This window comes from Dromiciops gliroides, chromosome 1 (genome assembly GCF_019393635.1).
Source record: "Dromiciops gliroides isolate mDroGli1 chromosome 1, mDroGli1.pri, whole genome shotgun sequence".
Lineage (NCBI taxonomy): Eukaryota > Metazoa > Chordata > Mammalia > Microbiotheria > Microbiotheriidae > Dromiciops > Dromiciops gliroides.
In genome coordinates this window covers 239,169,818-239,194,912 of record NC_057861.1, presented here as the reverse complement: position 1 = coordinate 239,194,912, position 25,095 = coordinate 239,169,818, and the positions used below count along the sequence as shown (strand labels likewise).

The 25,095-nt window shown below is 37.9% G+C and overlaps 1 protein-coding gene across 3 annotated transcripts in view; it reads right to left on the bottom strand.

The window, feature by feature from the left end:
* The window catches only part of IMPACT (impact RWD domain protein), a 29,587-nt gene extending 13,209 nt beyond the window's left edge, over positions 1–16,378 (bottom strand). For 2 of the 3 annotated variants that reach the window (XM_043979554.1, XM_043979556.1), the window contains exons 1-3: positions 16,260–16,378; positions 15,509–15,636; positions 11,228–11,290 (exon numbers count right to left, since the gene is read on the bottom strand). In XM_043979554.1, the coding sequence (XP_043835489.1) occupies positions 11,228–11,290; positions 15,509–15,636; positions 16,260–16,295 (227 nt within the window). In that variant the 5' untranslated portion in view covers positions 16,296–16,378. The remainder of the gene's footprint in view (positions 1–11,227; positions 11,291–15,508; positions 15,637–16,259) is intronic. The other variant, XM_043979555.1, reaches the window with a different exon arrangement.
* Between the last annotated feature and the right edge of the window lie 8,717 nt (positions 16,379–25,095).

The window sequence follows — 25,095 nt, the reverse complement described above, 5'->3', positions numbered from 1 at the left end:
TATCCTAACCGACTGTTAAAAACTTTCATATTTTACCACAATACAAAAACCGTTATATATAATCACACACCTCATTTTTTTACCCTAAATGGCATTTAAACAACTTAACCTTGTTCATATAATTTGGCTCAGAATGATGCTTGACTATTTCCAAAAGACAAATCCTCCTTCCAAAGTTTTACCACAGTTATGGATAGATTTTATAAGTCCTAGAGGCATTCTAAGAATGTTCAAAAAGGGGTATGATTATGTTAGAAAATGAGTCATATTATTTCATAATCAAACATAATTCCTTCTCTGCAGAACCCTCTAGAGACCCCTTATTATCACTTCACCCAACAACAATTACTTAAGCAACCATCTGTACATAAGCAGTAATACAAATGATAATCCATCTATTTGGTCAGTCAATAAACATATATTAAGCACCTACTAAGGCACCAGGCCCAGGGCTAAGCACTGGGGATACAAAGAAAGGCAAAGACAATCCATGCCCTCAAGGATCTTTATAACCTATTGCCTGAACAGCAGGAAAGGGGACAACCAAAGAAAATGCCAAGAGACATGGGGTAGTGGTGAGGCTGGGGTGGTTGTTATTGCTTGTCCTTCATTCTCGAAAAGGACCATAACATTAGGGTGATGTCTGACTTGCAATGAATAGGATTTAAGTGAGGGAGGGCTGTGCAAAGTCACCAGCCTCACTCTCTCCTCCAGACTCAACTGGGTCCAGGGTCAAGATACATTATCAGAACAATTAGAGATGGCCCCAGGTGCAGTAGGAGACCTTGGCCTTTAAAGCTAAGGCCTTTCTCAGGTCTCAGTTTGCCTGTGGCAAAGCCCAGTCAGGGATTAGAGGTAGGTAAGGAGGGAGGGGAAAGGTGTAAGACAGCTGGAGGATTGGGGGAAGCAGGGGAGAGCAGAGGAGGACTAAATGCTAAACAGAGGATTTTACATTTGATTCTAGAGGTGAAAGGGAATCCCTGGAGTTTACTCAGTAGAGTGTGACAAGGTCAGATCTGTGCTTTGAAAGAATAGTCTGGACAGGGGAGATTTGAGGCAGGGAGACCAACCAGCAGGCTATTACAGTAGTTTTGGGTTTTCTTAGAGAAGTGATGTGTTGTTCATTACATATGTTCATTACATTATTATTTACATTACCTTCAACAGTTTTTCCATTAATACGATCATAACCACAAGTGGGAAAATATGAGACATTTTAAATTTAAACAGCATTTTTATAATTTTCTTCCAATTATTAATATGAAATAAGATTTGATTTGAGATTTAATTATGACAACTCTAAGCATACTTTTGTACCACTAAATATCTTTAAAATGTAAAGAAATAAAATAACAAATAATATTATATGATGATGGTAAGAATTTATGCAATTTATAGTCCTAAAATTTAAGATACAATCCATCTTATCAAATTCTTTGAGATTCCCCCAAAAAAGTTTTCTTCATAGATTGTATTTATATGATAAATTGCATTATATTTATAAATTAATTTATGTCCTTTTATCTTCACTGGCTGTGATTCCTTTGCATGAAGCTCCCATTGCTGGTATTTCTAGAAAGGGGCTTTTGGTAATTCTTGCAAAGATTTAACAACTACAAATATTATTAATATCACCTAAATGATATTCATGTCTAATTTTCAAAATATTGAAATGCTCCAAGGTACTCCTTGTGGAAATTTTCAGAAATCTGTCAAGCGTGTTGTACAGAGAATTCTTGTTCAGGTATAGGTTAGCCTAGATGGTTTTGAGACCTCTTTAGCTCCCGTGTTACTTTTAATGTAAATAAGATGTATATGTTACAAATTTTGTTATATACAACCAAATTAAATTATGAAATATATAACAGTTTATTTTTCTACCTGCATTATTTTTGGGTTTGTTTTTTGTTTTTTTCAGATGGTCTCATCATCCTTACTGGGACTAAAAGCTCATATGTTTGCTTTACATTTTTTATGAAAATTACAATAATATGGTTCTCTTTGTTTTGTGAAAACCTCGTTTAGGACCTTATTTGCAACTGCTATCAAATAACCAGCAGGGGGAGTTCAACTGCTTTTCAAGATTGTTACTAAAAGGTTGACTATGACTAGATGCCATTCTTAAAGAAAAATAAATGATTTACAAGTTATCTTACATGCTACCAGAAGCAAGGTAAGACTTTACATCTTATGTGAAGTTTTATTACAGAGAAAAAACTGAATGAAATAGAATTTATTCAAAGAATGACGTCAGCTTGAATGAAAGTGATGTGCTTTAACTAGTTCTGTGAATATCAACAAAAAGATAATGGGTTGAGTTACCTGTAACAGTATTTTTATATACTTAAGAGATCAAAGAAAGATATAAAAATAGGAACTTAAAGGAATATGGCCAAAGTAAATTAAATGGAACTTTTCTAGTATTTCAACAATAGATGAAATGGACCATTCTTACTCTAACTTGGCCTCTGAAATTTTAATCATCATTTTACATTAAGCAATTTCAGAATCAAATTACAAATGGGTTTGTCCCACCCCCCCCAACATATTTTGTTTTCAAGACATTGTCAACTTCTTTGCATTGAGTTAAAAAATATTTGCATGCAAGATAAGAAATGATAAGAAAAAAGTGAATTATAGTTAAAAAAAAAAAGGTTGCTGATTCTTGTTTTCCTTCTTTTACACTAGGACATCAATCAATCAATCAATCAATATTTATTAAGCCCCTATTGTGTTCCAGGCATTGTGCTAAGACATCATAAAGAACAAGCCTAGGAATTACACATACTACCAAAGATAAAAGTCAATATTGGAGGGTTTTGGAATGATAAACCCAGTAATATACTACTGATGATATAAATATTTCAGAAACCAATTTAGAGTTTTGCAAATAAAGTAACTAAAATGTCCATACCCTTTAAACCAGAAAATCTATTATTGGGCTTATACCTCAAGGAAGTCATGATAAGAATAAAGTCCCCATATATAGACCAAATATTTATAGCAGCACTTTTGGGGATCGAAAAGAATTGGAAACAAAGATGTCTGTCAATAGGGAAAATGGCTAAATAAATTGTGGTATAGGGATATAACTGGAATACTGCTGTGCTATAAGAAATGATGAATGTGTTGAATATAGAGAATCATGGAAAAGATCTACATGAACTGATGCAGAATGAAGTAAGCAGAGCAAAAAAAACCCCCAATATACCCAGTGCTCATAATAATGTAAATGGAAAAAATGACCATACACCAAAAAAACCAAAAGTGAACATAACAAATTATGAAGCTCAAGCATAACTCAAATGAAGACATACGGGAAGACACTCACAATTCACCCCTTCATAAAGGAGGTGAGCCCCTGGTATACAGATGCCTTGACTTGAAGTTCTATGTGATTCAGCAACACTGGGCCCAAGGATTCCCTATTATGACCAATGATCTAGTTAGCTAAATTTAAAAGAGAGATACTACAGCAACATAAGTTAAAACAGACACCCAGAAAATGAAATGGGGTCTCTGTACCACATTTCCCCATTTAGCAATGTACTACAGATCTTGGAAGGGGTAACTGCAAGAAACAAGCCAAAGTTATTCAAAAAAGAGCTGTTCAAAACAGTTTAACTGTTTTCAAGATAGGAACAGCTCTAACTTAGTATAGAAAGTCAATGCTCTATCCAGTTTAGCCAAACTGGAACACTCAAAAAACCCCAGAAGATAAAACCATCTCTTTCTTTTCCTCCTTAAGGAGTAGATAAAGTTACAAGGCAGCACATATCTCAGAAAAGTTAGCTAACTTTGTATTAAGTCTGTTTATAGATGAGTGAACACCAACAGCCGTTCACTTTCCTTGTCTTTTATGTCTGTTTATATGTGATATAACCTGTTTCGTGAGAAAAGAAAAACAGCCCCTAATAAAACTGGAGTCACTTTAAAAAGAAATAGCAATTCTTACTAGGTTGTGTGACCCTGGGCAAGTCACTTAACCCTCATTGCCCCACTTCCCCCAAAAAAATTGTTTAGGAATAACTCTTCCTCAAACTAATCGGAAGTGGAGTTTGATTTCAGAGTTTTAGTCTGTTTTTCCTCAGACTGATCAATAAAGAAGGAGAAAACAGTAAAAGGCTTTCTCTTGTCCCTGAGATTTGCTGTCCTGAACAAGAAGATAAATTCATGACTCCAGGATCTTTAATTTCATGTACAAATTATAGCAAGAACACGATTACACTTTGCTACAATTATATTATATATTCAATTTCATTGCTAGATTTCTCAATATCCTTTCCTGTGTGTTGTTAAACTAGAAACTGAGAGTTTAAATAATCTGGATTTTTTCTCGATAACCAGAATGAATTTTCTTGAGCAAACACGATTTTTCTTTTGTCTCCCAACACTGTAAGTAGATGGCAGAGTACAGACATTCTCTCAAAATCTGTACTGACTACTTCAACCCTATGTAATACACATAACTTATCATACGAGTAGCTATTTTACCAAGATAATTCTCATTTTCCTGAAAAATAATTTGTATTTTCTGCACATTTATAGTGGTGGGTTTTTTTGTTTTGTTTTTTTTGTTTTTTGCAGGGCAATGGGGGTTAAGTGACTTGCCCAGGGTCACACAGCTAGTAAGTGTCAAGTGTCTGAGGCCGGATTTGAACTCAGGGAGTCCTGAATCCAGGGCCGGTGCTTTATCCACTGTGCCACCTAGCCGCCCCCATAGTGGTGTTTTTTTAACATCAAAACTGTAAAAATATAAACTGCTGAATACAATCCACTAAGACAAATTATCATCATCAAAGCTAAATGATCCCAAATTTATGAGGTTTTTGGAACGCAAAATGTGTCCATGTATTCTTCCCCTGAACAACTGAAGGACTATTATGCTTACATGCACTAAGTACGGTACCTGACTGAATGACCTAGAAAATTAATTTTAATGCTATGATTTAGAACCCTTAAAGTTGATAGTGAAAAGTAATTAATTTTCACATCAAAATTGGTTTGGTTCAGTGCAATCTAATCCTAATGAAAAAAAAGTGAATGAGGAAAAAATTGTCCATTGACAGAATTTAGGATACTGTCATTATATTAAAGTAATTTTAAAAATTTAGAATCAAGATGCAGGAAGTCAGTCCCAATATTTCTAGCTTTGAAAAGATAACAGTTCTTAACCTTGAAAATTTGGTTTGCCCAACTGTTAATATAATTCTGAAGGGTTTGGATTTTGGTGGTGGTTGTTGGGGGGTGGGGTGGAGGGAGGGGGTGCGGGTGCTTGTGTGGCTTTATTTTAACCAAAGCTGGGAATTCATTCTTGTAGGGAGCTCAGATGGACAACTGAGAAATGTATGATCTTAGAAAGCTGCCTGGGGAACTGAGAGGTTAAGAGACTTGCCCAGGAAAGGCCAATCAGTCAGGAGCAAAACTTGAACCCAGGTTTCCCTGAGGTCAGCCCTCATTTCCCTATCCCAGCAGCCTCTCAAATTCACAAAAATGGAAGGGGGCTCACATCCCCACATCCACACCAGGCTTGTTAGCCTGTGATCAAAAGACAGGTCATTTGGCTTCTAGGTCCTGAGTTTCCACTTAAGAAGCAGCAGAGGTTACGATGAGGCCCCAGCCTGGTCGGAGTCATTTTTTAGTTTTCCCTTATTTCTTTGATTGTTATTCTAACAGGAGCTATGTCTTTAACCCCAGGAAGAGCTGTCCTCCTCTAGAAGTAATCTCTCCCATACACCCCCTCCCCCTTAGACCAAAATCAGAGAATTTAGGACACTAATGATTTTTATGCCTAATCTCACAAATGCTGTAATCCGCAACCATGGTACTAGAAAGGAAAATCTGTGAGGCACAGATTGGTTTTCAAAAACAAGTATAAAAGACATTCGAGAGTCTAAGTAGTTTCTGTGTGAGCAGAAGTCTTTGTGAATTGTATTTTTATCAAACACAACTGGGATCCTGAGCACTGATACCAGCTATATCCAATGTGGGCCTGCTCAGACCCTATTAACAGCATAAGATGAATCTCCTTTCCTTTCTAATTGGAAGAGGATATATCCTGGAGCTACACTCTACTTCAAGGAAAATCTCCCACTACAGGACGCTGGACAACTGTTACCATAAGAGCAACAGCACTGTTGTGGTTTAAGTTGTTTTTCAATCATGTCTCACTTCATGTGGCAAAGACACTGGAGTGATTTGCCATTTCCTTCTCCAGCTTATCTGACAGATGAAGAACTGAGGCAAACAGGGTAAAGTGACTTGCCCAGGGTTACACATCTAGTAAGTGTCTGAGGCCAGATTTGTACACTGGGACACCTAGCAGCCCCACTTTACATTTAAGGCACACAGAGATTCCATGCCTGGACACCTTTCAAGACCTTGGGCACAGATGTCACATTTTCTCCTGTTGCCAATGCTACTCTAGCCATTTCCTCCTGAAACCTAACATGGAACAAGCGTCCCAGCAGAGATGGAAATCTTGAACTTGGAACACTGTGTGATTTCATATTTCTTAGTGTCAATAATACTTTTATAAAAATGTTTTTATTACTGTTGCTGATAAACAAATGCCCAGATAATCTTTAGAACTTTATATAAAGCCTGATAAAGTTAGACAATGACCAGAGAGCCATGAAGTGAAGAATATACTCTCCCATGTGGATTTTCAGTGGCATGACCTTTCCATTCTTGATACCAATGCCCCCACATCTCCCACAACTAGGTAAGTACTTGCTAAAACAACTGCCTGTAACTACTAGATGTTTGCTTGGGAACATATTAAGCTAAAAATAAAAGCACTGGAAGCTTTTAGAAATATTTTGTATTGGGCCTAATGGATTCAAAACACACACATTATAAATTATCATTGTACCCTAATTGAAAAACATTCCAATAATTGCTGATATTGGGCTTAACTTGAAAATAACTGTACCATGTCTTGATTATGAGCAATGAAACTTGCTATGTGAGAGAGAACCTGTTGGGATTATATATGTCCTTTATTTATTGCTTATGACTTTTGTAATATTTTTTTTTTTTTTGCGGGGCAATGGGGTTTAAGTGACTTGCCCAGAGTCACACAGCTAGTAAGTGTAAAGTGTCTGAGGCCGGATTTGAACTCAGGTACTCCTGAATCCAGGGCCGGTGCTTTATCCACTGCGCCACCTAGCTGCCCCCAGCTTATGACTTTTGTAAAGGTGTATATGATACCAAATTAGCAATCTACTACATAACAGGAAAAAAGCCAATGTTTCTGTGAGACAGAGGAAGGAAAGGATAGAAAAGCTAGTCTGACATGCCCCAGATTCAGGAAGATCAAATTTAAAGGGTTCCAAAGAAAGCTACATAAGACCAGGAAGTCAGACCAGACTAATGGGAAGGTATTAAGTGATATTCTGAAAATATGAAGAGAACCAACTTCAGTGAAGAAAAAAATAAGAATAGCTAACATTTACAAGGTTTTCAACATACTTTATAAGTATTCCCTTAGGTTGTTTAAAAAAAAAAAGACTGACTGACATGGATGCACATAGAACTAGGTACATACATAAGATGGAAGCAAGAGCACAGGTGATGAACCATGGCACCAGCCTATAAGAACAGCATCAGAGGCAGCTAGGTGACGCAGTGGATAAAGCACTGGCACTGGATTCAGAAGGACCTGAGTTTGAATCCTCACACACTTGACACTTACTAGCTGCGTGGCCCTGATAAAGTCACTTAACCCTCACTGCCAAGCAAAAAAACAAAAACAAAAACAGAAAACCTCAAGAACAGTGTCAGGAGTGCTAACGCTCAGAATGAGATGAGGATGATGAGGAAACCTAAGAAAAACAATAAAAAAGTGTTTGTTTTTTGCTATATCAGGGAAAAGAAGATCACCACTTCTTACAGTTTACGCAACAATAAATGACAATAAGGAGAAGGCAGAGCTGCTTAACTTTTATTTTGCTTGTTTTCTGTGCCAAAAAAAGAATGATGTTTACATTGGAAAGCACAGAACAAAAGTCACGTGAAACACATGAAAAGTAGGAAGTTAGGAAAAGCGCATGCAATTGTCCTTGATGAATTAAAGTCACAAGATGAACTATGTCTTCAGGTGTTAAAAGAACTGTCAGATAAACTGAAGTCAATGTTAATGATTTCTGAAATATTATGGAGAATGGGAAAAGTGTCTCAGGACTTAAGAAGTGAAAATATAGCGGAGGTCAGTCAGCTTGACTTTGATTCCTGAAAAAAATCTAGAACATATAAACATGATTAATGAACACCTAGAAATAGAAGCACAGTGATTACAAAGAGCCAACACAGCTTCATCAAGAACAGGTCATACCCACCCAACTTAATCTGAAAGTTGTCTGCAGAGAGATCAGTCAATAAACATTTATTAAGTGTCTACTAGTGCCAGACACTGTGTTAAGCACTGGCAATTCAAAGAAAGGCAAAAGATAGTTCCTGCCTTATAGAAGCTCATAGTCTAATGGAAGAGAAAGCATGCAAAAAACTATGTATGGATAAGAAATCTAATGGATAAGTTGGAGGTGATCAAAAGAGAAAAGGCATTAGAGATCAAAAAAGGTTTTCTAGAGAAGGTGGGAATTTATTCAGGACTTGAAGGAAGCCAAGGAAGCCAAGAGGCAGAAATATGAAGGGAGAGAATTCCAGGCAAGGGGGATCGCCTTTGAAAATAGCGAGGGAAATGGACAGCAAAAAAGCCAGTGTCACTGGATCAGAGCATGTTGTGGGGGAAGGGAAAGGGGAGCCTATAAGAAGACTAAAAAGAAGACTTGGAAGGAGGGACAAGTTATTAAGGGCTTTAAATGTGAAGGAGGATTTTATATTTGATACTAGAGGGGATAGGTAGAAACTAGAGTTTATTTAGTAAAGGGTGACATGGTCAGACCTGAACTTTAGGAATATCTCTTTGAGAGGTAAGTGGAGGATGGACTGGAGGGGCAAGACTTCTGGAAGGCCGACCAACCAGTCAGCCATTGAAATTGTCCAAGTGTGAGGTAATGAGGACCTGCACTAGAGTGTTGGCACCTATTACAGATGGCCTTCTCAAGGACTTTAGAAACAAAATGGAAAAGATACAGGGAATGATAGCTAGCAGGAATGGAAGGATCAAGTGAAAGTGTTTTGAGGATGGGAAAGATATGGGCATGTTTGTAGGTAGTATAGAAAATGACCAAACAATATACATTTCTGAACCTGATTTTGAAGTAGAACCAAGTCATTGCTCCATCCTAGAATGCAAGAGAGGGAAGGAAAAAGGCTGGGCTGTTAGATGTTAGGAAAGCAGGGTTTTTTCAGAGGTGTACAAAAAGAAAAGGTGAATCTTGCCACTAAAAATTCTACAGGGGAAAGCAATGCAAAAGGCATAAAAAGCTTTCAACAATAAAATTCTAAAAATGAAAACAAAAACAATTACAATGATGAAGAAAAGTCAGTTATCAAAAGAGACCTAAGTGAAATACATTGACCGACTCAGAATTTTATTTAGCATTTTTTTTTTTTTGGTGAGGCAATTGGAGTTAAGTGACTTGCCCAGGGTCACACAGCTAGTAAGTGTTAAGTGTCTGAGGCCAGATTTGAACTCAGGTCCTCCTGACTCCAGGGCCGGTGCTCTATCCACTGCACCATCTAGCTGCCCCTCCAACTCAGAATTTTAAAAGACGTGTAAAATAATGAACGCAAAGGCAGATAGTTGAGGATGAATTAAAAAAAAAAATTAGAATTCTTCTTTAAGAATATTGTCAGAGGCACTAAAATCAGAATGAGCTGAGACTATACATTAATCTTAAGGACAATGAAAACAGCTTGTTAGGCCCTCAGCTTGTAGTGGATGGAACAAGGATAGCATACAACATAAAAATGACACAACTAAAAAAAAAAAAATGACACAACTGCTCAACTCTTACCATGCATCTGTTCTCTCTGTCAAGGAAAATTGTCTTTGAAATGGGTGGTGTCAGCTTCTAGCAAAGGTCTAAAGACTTCATAGAATACCACCCCACTCAGAAGAATCTTTAAACAAAAAAGGGTAAAGGATTGCCATCACACAGGACTTTTGTACAACACTCAATCAAACTTTTGTGATTGTTGTTGTTATTTAAAAGAGTTCATTGAAGTATGCTTTGGATAACAGATCTAAAACTTAGGCGAGAGGTTACTTCAGTTTCCTCTTCTATAAAATGAGGTTATACTCAATAATCTCTATAGTCTCCTCCATTGTGGGGCTTTCTTATGGAAGTTGTTGAGTTCTCCTGTTTCTCCTGATATCACTAGGTCTAGTACCCCAGGGTGGATCAAATAACTATATATCATACTTACTTAAATGCCTGAATGAGTATTAGTAGATTTGCATCTGTGTGTATGTATATGAACATGAAAATTAATGAAACCCCATAATTAACAAAGCCAACATATATTTTAAAATTGAAATTCAGTCCTTGGAGCTCTATCCTGGTCTTCTTTCTTTGCCAATTTACAAGTAGTACCATATTTTGGAGCGCTGCTAACAGTACTAGAAGAACAAGAGAACTTTCATCTGACAGTCCAATGTAAAAGTGTTAAAAGAAAAAGCAATTTTCATTTTATCACGCAAATGTTTACTAAGTGCCTATTATTTTCATTGCATTAAACTTAATTATTCATATATATATATATATATATATATATATATATATATATATATTACACATGCATTACTTAGAACCATTCTTTTTTTTCAAGCTTCCCATTTTTATCCTTTTTTTGGTTTTTGTTTTTATTTTTAGTGAGGCAATTGGGGTTAAGTGACTTGCCCAGGGTCACACAGCTAGTAAGTGTAAAGTGTCTGAGGCCGGATTTGAACCCAGGTACTCCTGACTCCAGGGCCGGTGTTCTATCCACTGCGCCACCTAGCTGCACTCCCATTTTTATCTAATCCATAAAAATGTCCAAATGAAAGAAGATGGAACTGCATTGATGTTCGCTAGCTATAGCATGTTCTTTAAGATTTTAGATATTTAATTATCATATTCTGATCTTACTACAAAATAAAATTTGTTTTTCCCACAAAGCTTTCCAAGTTTTTATCTGAGATTAAGTCTATATTTATTATTCTTACTGGGAAGGTAGTTTTATAACAGTTTTAAAAGTTACTTTCACATATCATAGGATGCATCCTAAATAATAAAGCATGATAGGAAATTTTTAAAACCAAAAATGATGTCTTGCTTACACATATATTTCTTCAAGGCCGTTTGCTATTTCCACCCGATCTTGTTCTCTAAGCCAAGGAGCACTGTAATTAAATAAATATAATGAGAGGCACATCACTGAATTACTTTATGTTGAGATTTTTTAGGGAACAATGATCAATTTAATCGAAGGCTTTTCATTTTCTTTTCCAGAAGCATTTACCTTATATAACAACTGTGAAAACATCCCAAAATCCTAGAATCTGATCAGAGTTGGAAGAGACCTTAGTAGCCATCTAGTCCAACTCATACCTGACCAAGAATTCCTTCAATTATCAACCTCTGCCTAAAAACCTCCACAGAAGCCTATTCCACTTGTTAACAGCTGCAGTCACTAGAAAGATCTATCTTTTGACAAGGCAAAAGAAAGCCTGTCTTACTCTCATCTTTATTGATCTTAAAAGTTGGAGTCCAGAAGTGAATGCCATATGTCATCAGACCTCTGCAGAGTAGAATAGGACAGGGTCTCCTTTCTAGATATTATATGCAGATGAGCATTATCTTCTTCGTTAACATTCTCAATACACTCCAAGGTTCCAAAATAAGTGGAATTTTAGATTACTGTTTTTCTTCCAAGGGGACATTAAGGTTTAATTCAAAGTTGTATTACTTGCCAACTCAAAACCTCTACTTCAAGCTGAACCTGATCTTTTTGTTAAAGTGAAACCAAACTCCTTTCAAGGTGTGGAAATTTATTTTGATTTGGGGACCCTACCTTTAGGCTGAGATTAGAAAGCCTTAGGCCCTCAGGGTCTCCCACTCTTCCTCAGCTTCAGCTGAGCGGAAAAAGCCCCTGGGCTATACAAAATGCCAGGTCAGACAGCTGGGGGGAAAAAAAAGCCCCCAGCTCCCTCCGACCTGAGCGGATCCCAGATAGCCTGTGCTGAGGCACGTGAAACTTGGAGCGCACCCCCCCCCCACCAGCCGCAGCTCTGGCTGGTGGATTAGCTTGGTCTGTGGGGGCGAAGGAAGCCCCGAGATTTGGGTGGAGAGAAGAAAAGGTATATATAGACCTGGGAGAGGGACTAGGGGGAGAACGGCTGACTAAAGAGGAAGGAGCGAGGACGGAGGACTAGATAGAGAGACGAGATTAAGGAGAGGAAGGCTGACTAGAGCAAGGGAAGCTGACTAGGAGAGACACGGACTAGATAAAGGACAGACTAGAGGACGGATGGAGGAGACGGACTAGAGGAAGGAAACTCGAAGAAGGACTAGGAGAGAGGCTGACTAGAGGGGAGCCCGGACAAGGACGGAGGAGAGTTCCGTTCGGTAAAGGAGAGACCCGGCTGACAAGGTTAGGAGCCTTAATACAAACCAGGGAAAGTGTAACTTGCCCTGAGGCGGCTAAGGCCCTTATTGTATTCAAGAAGTTCGAAGTGTGCAGCGAAAGAGATGCAGTGGAAAGAGACCCAGGAAAGCAGTCAGGTTGTACACTTTATTTCCCTGTATTCCTAATTTGAAATAGTATCTCATAAATAAACTCTGCTTTGATTATTTAGTTAGAGGCTTCTTAATCTTTAGTCTATCAGTTTGGGAGCAGTGTGGTGGAACTTTATAAACGGCCCACATTAAATTAACGAAGTCAGATAGCCAAATAGTCAAAAGTACCCAGTTTAGTTCTCCAATCAGATTAGCCTCTCAAAATTAAGTTAGTCAATTCAAAAATATTCTAACATTTGAATGGCGACCACGATGGGTACTTACGGCCCAATTATAATTTTTCTAATCTATCATTTTTCATATAATCATATTTTTCATAAATCCAATTATATATAAGTTTTCCAGGATAGTTATAGTTAGAATAATTTTTTTTGTACAAAAGCTAACAAGCAAGCAACATTAATTTAAGGTTGTTTAAAGCAGGTTTCATTTTTCATTTTCAAGGATAACCTTGTAACTATTTGGGGGGGGGGCAATGAGGGTTAAGTGGATTTGCCCAGGGTCACACGGCTAGTAGGTGTCAAGTGGCTGGCCCAGTTTGAACTGAGGTCCTCCTGAATCTAGGGCTGGTGCTTTATCCACTGTGCCACCTAGCTACCCCGCCTGTAACTATTTTCTACATTTACTCTCTTGTGTTTTCATTATATTTTTTTGGACTGTGCTTTTATCTTATTCATTTTCTAAATCAATGCTTTACAAGTTGATAAAGTTTACATAATTTTATCATCTATTGCTAAATAACATCTATACAAAGCCCTAAAAACATACTATGCATGAAAATAATCTTTTTTAAAAGTAATTTAAGTATAATTTTTTAAAATGAAATAGAAGCCTTGCTTACTTCAAACTAGATAAATGGGTGGAGCTGTATCTGGATAGTCAGAAGGCAGAATCACCTGTAAAGCAATTAAGTGTTGATTTTTATTAAGATCAAGGCTCAAAAAAATTACAGGAAACACATGCACTAGTCAAATCCCTTAATTACTAACTCCAGGAAATAAATTCATTCCTATGTTAGATATTAACCAATGAACTTGTTCTTTATTATTACGTCTCTGAGCATACTGGGCAGCAGAGAGAGCTACAGAATAAGGAAAACCTGAATTCAAATCAGCTTCAGTTATTACTAGATATTACTGGTGATTCTGGACAAGTCAGTTTAACCTCTCTTAGCCTCATTCTTCTCAACTATAAAATGGGAGGATCACAAAAGCACCAAGCTCACAGGGTTGTAATGAGGATCAAATGAGATAAAATTGTCAAGTACTTAGCACAGTGACTGGAGCATAACAGATACTTAATAATACATGCTTTCTAGTTTCCCTTCCTCTCTCTGAAAATGAGTTTTATTTAAGTAGTTGTTAATTTAATAAACATCTATTAAGAGACAACTAACTATATGCAAGGTACTGTTCTAGATCCCACGGATACAACAAAAGGGTTGCCTGATTTAATCCTCGCCCTCAAAGAGTTTACATGCTATTGATATACTGCTATTTCTTAAGAAGATATGAGGGGGCGGCTAGGTGGCAGTGGATAAAGCACTGGCCCTGGATTCAGGAGTTTCTGAGTTCAAATCCGGCCTCAGACATGTGACACTTATTGGCTGTGTGACCTTGGGCAAGTCACTTAACCCCCCATTGCCCCACCAATAAAAAAAAGATACTGAGAAGGGGCCAATTACTTTTCCTGAAAGAAGCAATGACATTTGAAAATAAATGTAGAAAAGCATAACATCCATAATCCATCCCTTTGTGTCTTCATACACTACCACCACTAGTTCATACCCAAATTGTCTTTTGTCTGGACTACTGCAAGTCTCCTAGCTGAACTCCCAGATTCTGGTGTCTCCCCTGTATAAACCGGCTTTTCACACATATACTAAAACCATCTTCCCAAAGCACAAGTCTGATCATGTCATCTGTTGTTTCTAGTATAAAAATGACAAAACATACTATTAAGTCTATCATTCAAAGCCTTCACAGCCTGGTTCCAGGTGTACCATACTTGACTCCCTCTGTCTAAACTAACGGGTTTGCTATTCTGATTCAGCATTACAATCTCCTGACTGCAGGTAGTAACCTAGCCCTGAGTGCATTCCTAACTCAACCTCTACCCCTTAGACTTCCTGGCTTCCTTCAAGGCTGTTTTATTCCTGATCTCTGCAGTGTTTGTGTTTCTCCCTTCATCTTCAAAGTATCAATTATATACATAATCTGCTTGCCTTCTGTAACCCCCACTTCAGCACAACGTAACCTCCTGAAGAGCAGAGACTGTTTTTTTTACTCCCTAACACTTAACATGTTGCCTAGCAGTAGATGTCAATTAATAATGTTTGTTGGATTTAATTTAAAGGATGGGAATAATTGAGGAACCTACCCTAATGCTAGGGATATAAAGAGAATTATAGTTGATTATCATTTCACAAATTTTTTCTACGATATTACATTTGTACTATATGCTTGTACATTTTGTGTAAATATTTACACATGTGCAATTAATTATGAGATAAAAATCACCAAACAAAAAATAAATCTGATAGATACATGCTTGAAAATCAGCAAAGTATTTAATAAGCAGAGATTTTTAAGTTTCCTTTCAAATCAATAATGGAGACGATACAAAAGCAAATACTGTTAAATCATCAACTACTCATTTCACTGGAGAAAGCTGTTTAAACTATGGTTAACATAAGGTTGGAGAACAATAAGAAATGTAATTATCCATATTCAGTCAAGAATTGACAAAAGCATAAAAATACTGGGCAGTCATGACAGAGAAAGTACAGCAACTTTACAAGAAAAAGGGGTGAGGGGGGATACCTGTAAGCAAAGTGTCCATTTTGGATTTCTAAATTATCGCTAATCTTAATACAAAATATTCTTGTAGCTTCGTCAATAACACACCACTCATCGCCATATATAGACGAAAGTGCTTCAATTTCTTCAATCTGAAACAAATCAAAGACCCAAACAGGTTTTAGACAAAACTTGTCAACTAAATAAAAATACATAGTTTAGGATAATATCCTGCTGTAAGATCGATCCCACTAAAAAGCAAGAAGCGGTGTCAGGTGAGGGTGGGATCCTAAAAGGATTCCCTCCATGAGAGTTATCACGTGCCTGTCACTTTTGTCACGGATTCTTGACACGGCAACCTTGTTAATAGAGTTCGACAATCCTCATTTCCATTGGGTTTCTCCGGGGCGCATCAGTTAACGAGTGCACACTGCACATGCGCACACCGGAGGAGGGCGGGGGGGGGGGGGGGGAGTCTTTACGCTCATTTCAAAGACGAGGTAACTGAGAGCCAGAGCGCTAAATGACCTTGCCCAACACGTTCGTGGCCGGGCCAGTCCCATTTAGCTGGGCCTCTTTGGAGTTTCAGAGAAGGAAAAGGCGGGGGTGGAGAGGAGCCCCAGTCCCCCGCGCAGACCTCTAGCAGCACAGACTAGGTGGGGCTCAGGCTACGGTCTGAGGTGTCACTATGACCGGAAGGAATAAGGACGCCCGAGAGGAGTCTCCAGGTCCCTCCGGCTCTCGATTCTATGGGTCCTCCCGGGCCTGGCCTCACCTGCCTCTGGCTGCTGTCGGACTCTGCTGCAGCCATGAGCTGTCGTTAGCAAGCTTCCCCGCCGGTTCCCAGACGAGAAAGAGCCTGAACAGATTTAAGTACGTGACGCCAGGAAACCCGGAAGTATTGGTCCGGGCGGGCGGCTGCTTCCGGGTCAGGGAACACCTGGGCGGAGAGGGCTGGGCGCCCCACCCCCCACCCCCACCCCAGGCCTCCGCAATCGTACCTGCGAGCCTCCGCTTGCCCTTTCAAGTCTATCTTCTACCGAACCCTTTACGTTCGGTCTACAGAGCGCTTTACGTCTAGTCCGCTGAACGCTTCACAATCTACAGAGCGCTTTACGTCTCTTATCTCCCAAGTATAGTCGTGGAAAGAGCGCTGAGCCTGTAGTAATGAGTTCAAATTCTCTCCCAGGCACGTAGCCCCTTTGGGACCCCTAAACCTCGTTTTCCTCAATAATAAAATGGGAATAACACCATAATGATCGATAGCATTGATGTAGGCCTTTAAGGGTTGCAATGCGCTTTGCAAATATCCTTTTGATCCTCATAATATCAACCCTGAGAGGTTACCCCCATGATACAAATGAGGAAACTAAGGCAGATAGAGGTGTTTTTATGTGTTTTTCTAAAGAACCTGCCCAAAGCCAAACAACTATTAAGTAGCTGAGGCAGGATTTGAACTTAGGTTTTCCAGACTCCGGCCAACTCTACTATGAATAGGACCTTTCTCCTAGAGTTGATATGGGCCTCAAATGAGAAAACGGGTTCTTTGCCGATCCTAACACACTCTCTTACAGACGCTGGCCATTATTGATTAATAATTGCAGACAGCCCAAACCCTTCTCTCTCACCAAGCAGAAGCTGACTCCATCCTGGGGGTTCCAGGCAAAAGTCACTCCTTGCCCGATGGGTCACTTTCCTGTATTTGACCAAGCTAAGGATGTTTGTGAGCAGGCAAAAGACAGTCTACTGATCAGATGCTTGTTGTGTGTCAAACACTGATGATACAAAGACAAAAATAAAAAGTCTCCCTTGGAGGAGTTTTATATTCTGGGTGGAAGGTCGGGGAACAACATGTATACAAATAAGCATGAAATACATACAAAGTAATTCCTGATTTCTAGAGGGAACTATATCTAATCAAGGATCAGAAAAGTTCTCATGTAAAAGTGGCATTTGAGCTGTGTTCCCGACAACCCTGGTGAGTAGGTGCTAATATTATACCCATTTTATAGATGAGGAAACTGAGTCTAGTGTCTGAAGTAGAATTTAAACTGGTCTTCCTGACTCTTTTGCACTGTGCAGCTGTCATCCTCGTGAGGTCACCAAGTGAGAGAGTATAGAAAAAGAAGACCCAGAAACAGAACCTTGGGGAATGGCCATAGTTAGTAAGCATGGACATGAATGAAGAACCAGCAGAGGAGTGTGAGAAGGAGCAGTGGGAAAAGTGGGAGGATATCCAGGAAAAAAGGAATTATGAAAAAAACTTAGGAGATTATCTAGAGAGAAGGTGATCAATAGTATAATATGCTGGAGGGAAGTCAGGGTGAGGAATGAGAAAAGGCCATAGAATTTGGCAATTCTAAGATCCCTGGAACTCTGGAAGAGAGCAGCCTCAAGCTTCAGTTGCCAGACTGCAATGGGTATAGAAGAAAATGACAGGAGAGGAATTAAATAGCATTATCAAAAAATTTAGCTAAGAAGGGCAAGAGAGATTTGGGATATAGTCAATGGATATAAGATCATATGAAGGTTTTTTTAAGGGTGACTGAATGATTAGTGTGTTTGCAGCAAAAAAGAGATTGAACTAGAGTGAGGTTGGGAATGAGTGGAGGGGATAGTCTGTTGGAAGGAAGAAACTGAGACCAAGAGCAAATATTCAGTATTGGGAAAGAGAAAAACTAGCTCTTCATGTGAGACTGGAGGTGAAAAAAGGGGAAGGAAAGGATAATTTTGTAACCACTTACTTTTAAGGAAGTTGAATCTAGATAGTACAACCCTGATGGTGAAAAACTACTCCAGGTACCCATGGAAAAAAGTCACTTCTGGACTGCTTTGGTATCAAGTCATAGATCATCTAGGGCTCCAGGAAAATGTTTAAACCTAGAAACAACAGCATCTAGCAATGATCATTTGAGTTTTACCAAATTCTAAAATTTCACTTCAACCTCTATCCAGATGGCATTATAGATTTTTACTGTATTGTATCCATGCCCTCTGGGATGTTATTTTGTCTCGGAAACATAGAGCCCAACAAAAACATCTATTCTGCTACTTTAAGGTTTTTCAGTTCCCTTTATACAGAGTATCATAATGCTATGTATCAGAGCTTTTGTTCTTACTCTTGGTCTGAAATTTCCTTGCATATGAAGAAAATTTCTATGAACTTAGAGCTCCCTTTATCAGAAGGTCTTGCTAATAGTTTATACTTAGAAATCAAGCTGAAGCCTGAATTCAGGGCTCTTTGCAGAATTATTTCACACTGGTTGTGTTCACAATAAGACAAAAGAAAATTTAGCTTTCTAAAAAGAACCATTTCATGCATTCTTCTACCACAGTGTTTGTTCAGCCCATTTTTTGGTCATGTCCAATTCTTTATGACCTATTTGGGGTTTTCTTGGCAAAAGATACTGGAGGGTTTGCCATTTCTTCTCCAGTTCATTTTACAAATGAGGAAACTGAGGGCCAGCAGGGTTAAGTGATTTTGCCCAGGGTCACACAGCTAGTAATTCTTCCTACCACAGTACAAGTATAAAGATGGAGTTGAAACCACCCCATACCATTTTAACCTTGATACCTTACCTAGTAAAAAACATGTTTCAATCAATTATACATCACAGACTTCCTGAAAAGTCTTTCAACAGCCACTGGACCTAGAAGGCATGACAACAATCTCTCAATCATTGGAACAGTCTGTTCCAAATATAACAGATCTAACATTGCCAACAGTCTGTTCCAAGTGATTGAGCAACTTGTAGTGCCTTTAGGCTCTGTATAAAAAACAAGTTATCTGGAATAGGAAGTTCTTGAAGGTTGATTGACGAATAGCCTTCTAGCTAAACTCCCAGAGAAAGAAAACACCTGGGGGGAGGTAGGAGGAAGGAGAGGTCTTAGCTTTGGCTTTGACCTAGGGAAGAAGACTTGTGAACTTTGAAGGTCTAAACCAGGGTATCCAACTCAAATAGAAACGGATCCTCTTTAAAACCACAAATTAACTATATATGTTATATTGTAATTTTATTTATTTTGTTGAACACTTCTTTGTGTGTGTGTGTGTGTGTGTGTGTGTGTGTGTGTGAGGCAATTGGGGTTAAGTGGCTTGCCAGGGTTACACAGCTAGTAAGTGTCAAGGGTCTGAGCTAATTTGAACTCATGTCCTCCTGAATCCAGGGCCAGTGCTTTATCCACCTGTGCCACCTAGCTGACCTTGTTGAACACTTCTTATTGCATTTTAATCTGATTCAGCCCACCCTAGGGAATTTTGCAGCAGCAGGAACAATTTTGGACTTCCCATGTTCCATAAGTGTCCCTGTCATCATTATCCCCACCTATGGGTGCATAGTGCGCATTTAGCTGCATAATCTCCACTGGGAGCTAAGGCCCAGATTGCATACTCATCATGTTAAGGTGAATTTCTTGAGCACCATATGAATGAGAGAAAAGGACTTCCAGAAACCAGTGTGTTGTTTAAAATCTAAATGTGGATTCTAATCTGTTCCCCCCCACACCCAGTTTTGGGGGAAACTGGCTAAAATCACTGATAATATTCACCAAGAGTTTAGGCTTTTAAGGGCTTATTAAAAGATTTAAGATAGTAAAGAGAGAAAGATTGAGAACAGATTTCCTATAGCATGGAAATCCTAGTCTTTCCTAAACTCCATGTGAAGTCCTGCCACCACATCGATCTCTCTAGCAAAAAGAAGAATTCCCCGTCAGCATCACTTCCTCCTTCATGTCCTCCCAGAAATGGGAGGTTCTTCAAGCTGACTGGCTACGTCATTCAAATTCATTGGTTCACTGGACTGGAAGGTAGTCTCAATGGAAAGTTCAAAGTTTTTAGCTTCTGAGAACAATACCTCTTAAGTACCAGGCAGATGTGCTTACAAGCTAGTCAGCAGTCACTCTCACTTAATCAATCAGTTTAGATCAATCTCCAGGTGGACCCTTAAGTATCTGCTAACTTCCTCATCTACCACTTCCATTATCTTGACACACCAGGATAGAAGTTTCTACTTTGCTACATGTGTTTCTCTGAGCTTGAGCCCTCTTTCTCCTGGACCCTGTGAGAAAATGTACTACAGATCTTTGAAGGGATGTTTTGTACCAGTTGTTTCTACTGTACCACCTTAGTAAAAAATCTTATAAAACTTATTAAGGCTCACTTAATAATTGATTCTCAAATGATAATCCTGGGGGCAGGAGGGAAAGTACCCTAGTGAAAGCTAAAGCTAATGACATTAGAGAATCCCCTATGCCATCCCCACCCCAACTTCTTAGTGGTGTTCCTAGATATCACTCCTGAGAGGGAAATGTAACCCACAGGAGGAGATGGAGGAAGGAGGGAGTAGGAATTGGGATAATGATCCTTCAAGTTTATATGGATTACACCAATATCTATGCTCATTTGCTTAAGACTAGTAACAATTTATCACAAATAGTTTAAAATGCTGAATGAGTTTAGTTTTATTACTTAGGTATCTTCAGTAGAAAGATTGTGTTTAACAAAAACTATAGTCTCAACAAACCAATTATAAAGAGGAATGCTGAGAAAATTAGAAATGAGAATAACTTTTTTTTGTTTGTTTTTTGCAGGACAATGAGGGTTAAGTGACTTGCCCAGGGTCACACAGCTAGTAAGTGTCAAGTGTCTGAGGCTGGCTTTGAACTCAGATCCTCCTGAATCCAGGGCCAGTGCTTTATCCGCTGCGCCACCTAGCTGCCCCCAAGATAACTTTTAAAGAAAATTCTTTGAGCTATTTCCAACTATGAAAAACACTCTGAATTCCCCCAACTTGTAATTACAATACAACTGCTAGCATAGACCAAGAATCTTACTGATAAACAGTCAACTACTACCTTCCCATAACAACCTCTCCCTTCTAGGGAAGTATATAGCATTTAGGCCTCAGGTCTGCCCAAAAGAAATTAAGAATTTATGTTGTAATGGTATATATGGTCTACTGTTCTTAGCCTCCATTGATTCCTTCCAAATCAAGACCCATATCAAGATCAAGTATTGTAGTGGATATCAAGATTAAGGTTCTTACTCAGTTCCCAGAGATATCAGAACTACTCATTAGAGGAACATTCTTTTGTTAACTAAAGGAAGTATCCCTTCTTTAATCATGGACCAAATCAAGAGAGATGATTCTTTTGTTTACCCTGGACCTGACCAAAAGAAAGAACCCCTTATTCCCTGAAAGATAGGTCTCCAAGGATAAGTCCTAACATTAACATCACTAGGTATTTCTTTTTACTCTGCTTTGGAATATTTCTTTGGTTTTATGATTACCACAAAAAGTAAGTTGGAAGTTTCTTGAAGCAGATGGAATGAAATCTCTTGCTTTGAAACTTACTCTAAGCAGAAATGCTTTATATATAAAATATAATTATGTTATATAAGACATAACATAATACATATACCATATTATATATACTTTGAATTTCAATTTCTTTTTACAAGCATTTGTTATCTCACTCTTTCCAACTGCCAATCCCCAACTGAACACTTAAAAAAAAAAAAGTAAAACTCTCTAGAAACAATTATGGGTCAGGCAATAGTATTCATATTGTTTTAGACCCATTTAAAATAACTGGACAGGATAAAATACCTGAGCATATATATATATGTGTATACACACACACACACACACACACATATGCCAAAACAGACACAGGAACTCTCTAAGATAAACATAAAACACTTTTTATACAAATAAACTCAGATCCAAATAATTTAAGTAATATTGTTTATGGGTATGAAAAGCTAATATACTTTATTTTTCTCAGTAAATACTCCTTTATTTAAAATGTTGAGTTCTAAATGTTATCCCTCCTTCCCTCACTCCCCTCCCTACAACCTGAGGTGGTAAGCAATCAGATATGGGTTATATATGTGTGATTATGTAAAAACATTACCATATTAGTCATTTTGTACAAGAAAACTTGAATAAAAGAAAAATGAAAGAAAGTGAAAAATAGCATGCTTCACTCTGTGTTCAATCAATATCAGTTCTTTCTTTGGAAGTGGATAGTATGCTTCATCATTGGTCCTTTGAAATTTTTTTGGATCATTGTATTGCTGAGAATACTTAAATCATTCACAGTTCTTCATCAAACAATATTGCTGTCACTGTACACAAGGTTCTCTTGGTTCTGCTCACTTCACTATTCATTAGTTCATACAAGTCTTTCCAGGCATTTCTGAAATCATCCTGCTTGTTATTTCTTATAGCACAATAATATTCCATCATCATCATATACCACAGCTTGTTTAGCCATTCCCCATTTGATGGGCATTCCTTTGATTTCCAATTCTTGGACACCACAAAAAGAGCCGCTATAAATATTTTTGTACAAATAGGTCTTTTTCTCTTTGGGGGGATGTCTTTGGGATATAAACCTAGCAGTGGTATTGCTGAATTAAAGGGTATGGACAGTTCTATAGCCCTTTGGGCACAGTTCCAAATTACTCTCCAGAATGGTTGGATCTTTTTACAACTCTACCAATAGTGGATTAGCATCCCAGTTTTCCCAAATTTCCCTTCGACATCCAATATTTTCCCTTTTTGTTATATTTGCCATTCTGATAGGTATGAGGTGATAACTCAGAATTGTTTTAATTTGCATTTCTCTGATCAATAATGATCTAGAGCATTTTTTCATGTGATTATGGATAGCTTTGATTTCTTTGTCTGAAAACTGCCTGTTCACATCCTTTGACCATTTATCAATTGGGGAATGACTTGTTTTTTTATAAATTTGACTCAGTTATCCATTTATTTGAGAAATGAGGCCTTTATCAGAGATAATCATTTCAAAAATTCTTTCCCAGTTTTTTGCTTCCCTTATGATCTTGGATATATTAGTTTTGTTTGTGCAAAACCTTTTTAGTTTTATATAATCAAAATTATCTATTTTGCATTTTGTAATGTTCACTATGTCTTCTTTGGTCCTAAATTCTTCCTCTGATCATAAATCTGACAGATAAACTATTCCATGCTCTCTTAATTTGTTTATGGTTTCACCTTTTATGTGTAAATCATGTACCCATTTGGACTTTATTTTAATATACAGTGTGAGATGTTAGTCTATACTTAGTTCCTGCCATACTGTTTTCCAATTTTCCCAGCAGTTTTTGTGAAATAATGAGTTCTTATTCCAAAAGCTTGGATCTTCGGGTTTATCATATACTAGATTACTATAGTAATTTACTATAGTGTAATTTGTACCTATTCTATTCCACTGATCCACTTCTCCAGGTGGGTCTTTCAGTATCTGCTAAATCTCATTATTTCATCACATTACTATGAATCATTTGTATAGAGATGACATTGAAGCCATGGAAGATGATGAAGATTACCAATGCATTACTTTATAGAACTAGAAAAACATAATAATGAAATTCATATGAAGAGGGTAAAGTCAAGAATCAAAGATAAAATGGATAAATCTAATTTAAAAAATTAAAGCTTTTGTACAACAAATTTATAAAGTAAATTTATAGAGAAAAATTTAGGGGAAAATTGGAAGAAGTTTCTCCAATAAAGATTTAAATTTATAAGAAAAAGTGCCAATTAATAAATGGTCTAAAGATATGAACAGGTAATAGTTTTCAAAGGAAGAAACCCAGGCTATCTATAAGCATATGAAAAAAAAAAATGCTTCAAATCACTACTAAGTTAAAGAAATGTAAATTAAAACAACTCTAAGCTTCTATCCTATATCCATCAGAGTAGCAAAGATAACATAAAAAGTATAAGAAGCTAAAATTCTAGCTAGTCTCTCTAAAATATCTGAGTGGTTGCCAATAAATTATAAGCTTTAGCAAGAGTTAGACTTTTAAGCATTTATTAAGGAGAATAAGAATTTGGTGAAGAGAAAGAGAAAGACCTAGATTCATTTATCTATTAAAGGGAGAGAGCATTCCTAGCTCCCTTCTCCACCGGAGTCCTGAGGAAAGAGAGCGAGAGCGCCAGCCTCGCCCCCTCTTCCTCCCACAAGCAAACGTCACTTCCTGACGCCAAAGAGTCGCATGTCTTGCCCTCAGATGCCTTCTCCTCATGGCAGAGCGTCCTGCAGTAAGTCTCCAGCAGGTGGCGTCATTCCAATCGTTATAGTACCCCCTTGGTTTCTTCAAGAAACACAGGATGGGGGGCAGCTAGGTGGCATAGTAGATAAAGCACCAGCCCTGGATTCAGGAGGACCTGAGTTCAAATCCAGCCTCAGACACTCAGACACTTGTGTGAGCCTGGGCAAGTCACTTAACCCTCATTACCCCGCAAAAAAAAGAAAAGAAAAGAAAAGAAAAAAAAGAAACACGAGATGTTTCCTTGATGAAACAGTCAAAATAACAGAATATAATACCCTATGCTAACAGACAATATGTTAATAACTATATAGAAAAGGAGAAAGAGGAAAGTTTGTCTAGAGGGGAAGTCCCTCATGAACTGGCACTTTGACACTGGCCTGCAGAGGGAGGGCCTCTGCAAAGAATACATATTACAAATGGTATACATAACAACAGAAGGAATAAAAATCAACAAAACAAAAACTGTTCATTTAAAGTCTTTGAAAGTCTTTTCTCAGATGTCCTCTGGGTGTAGTCATGAAAT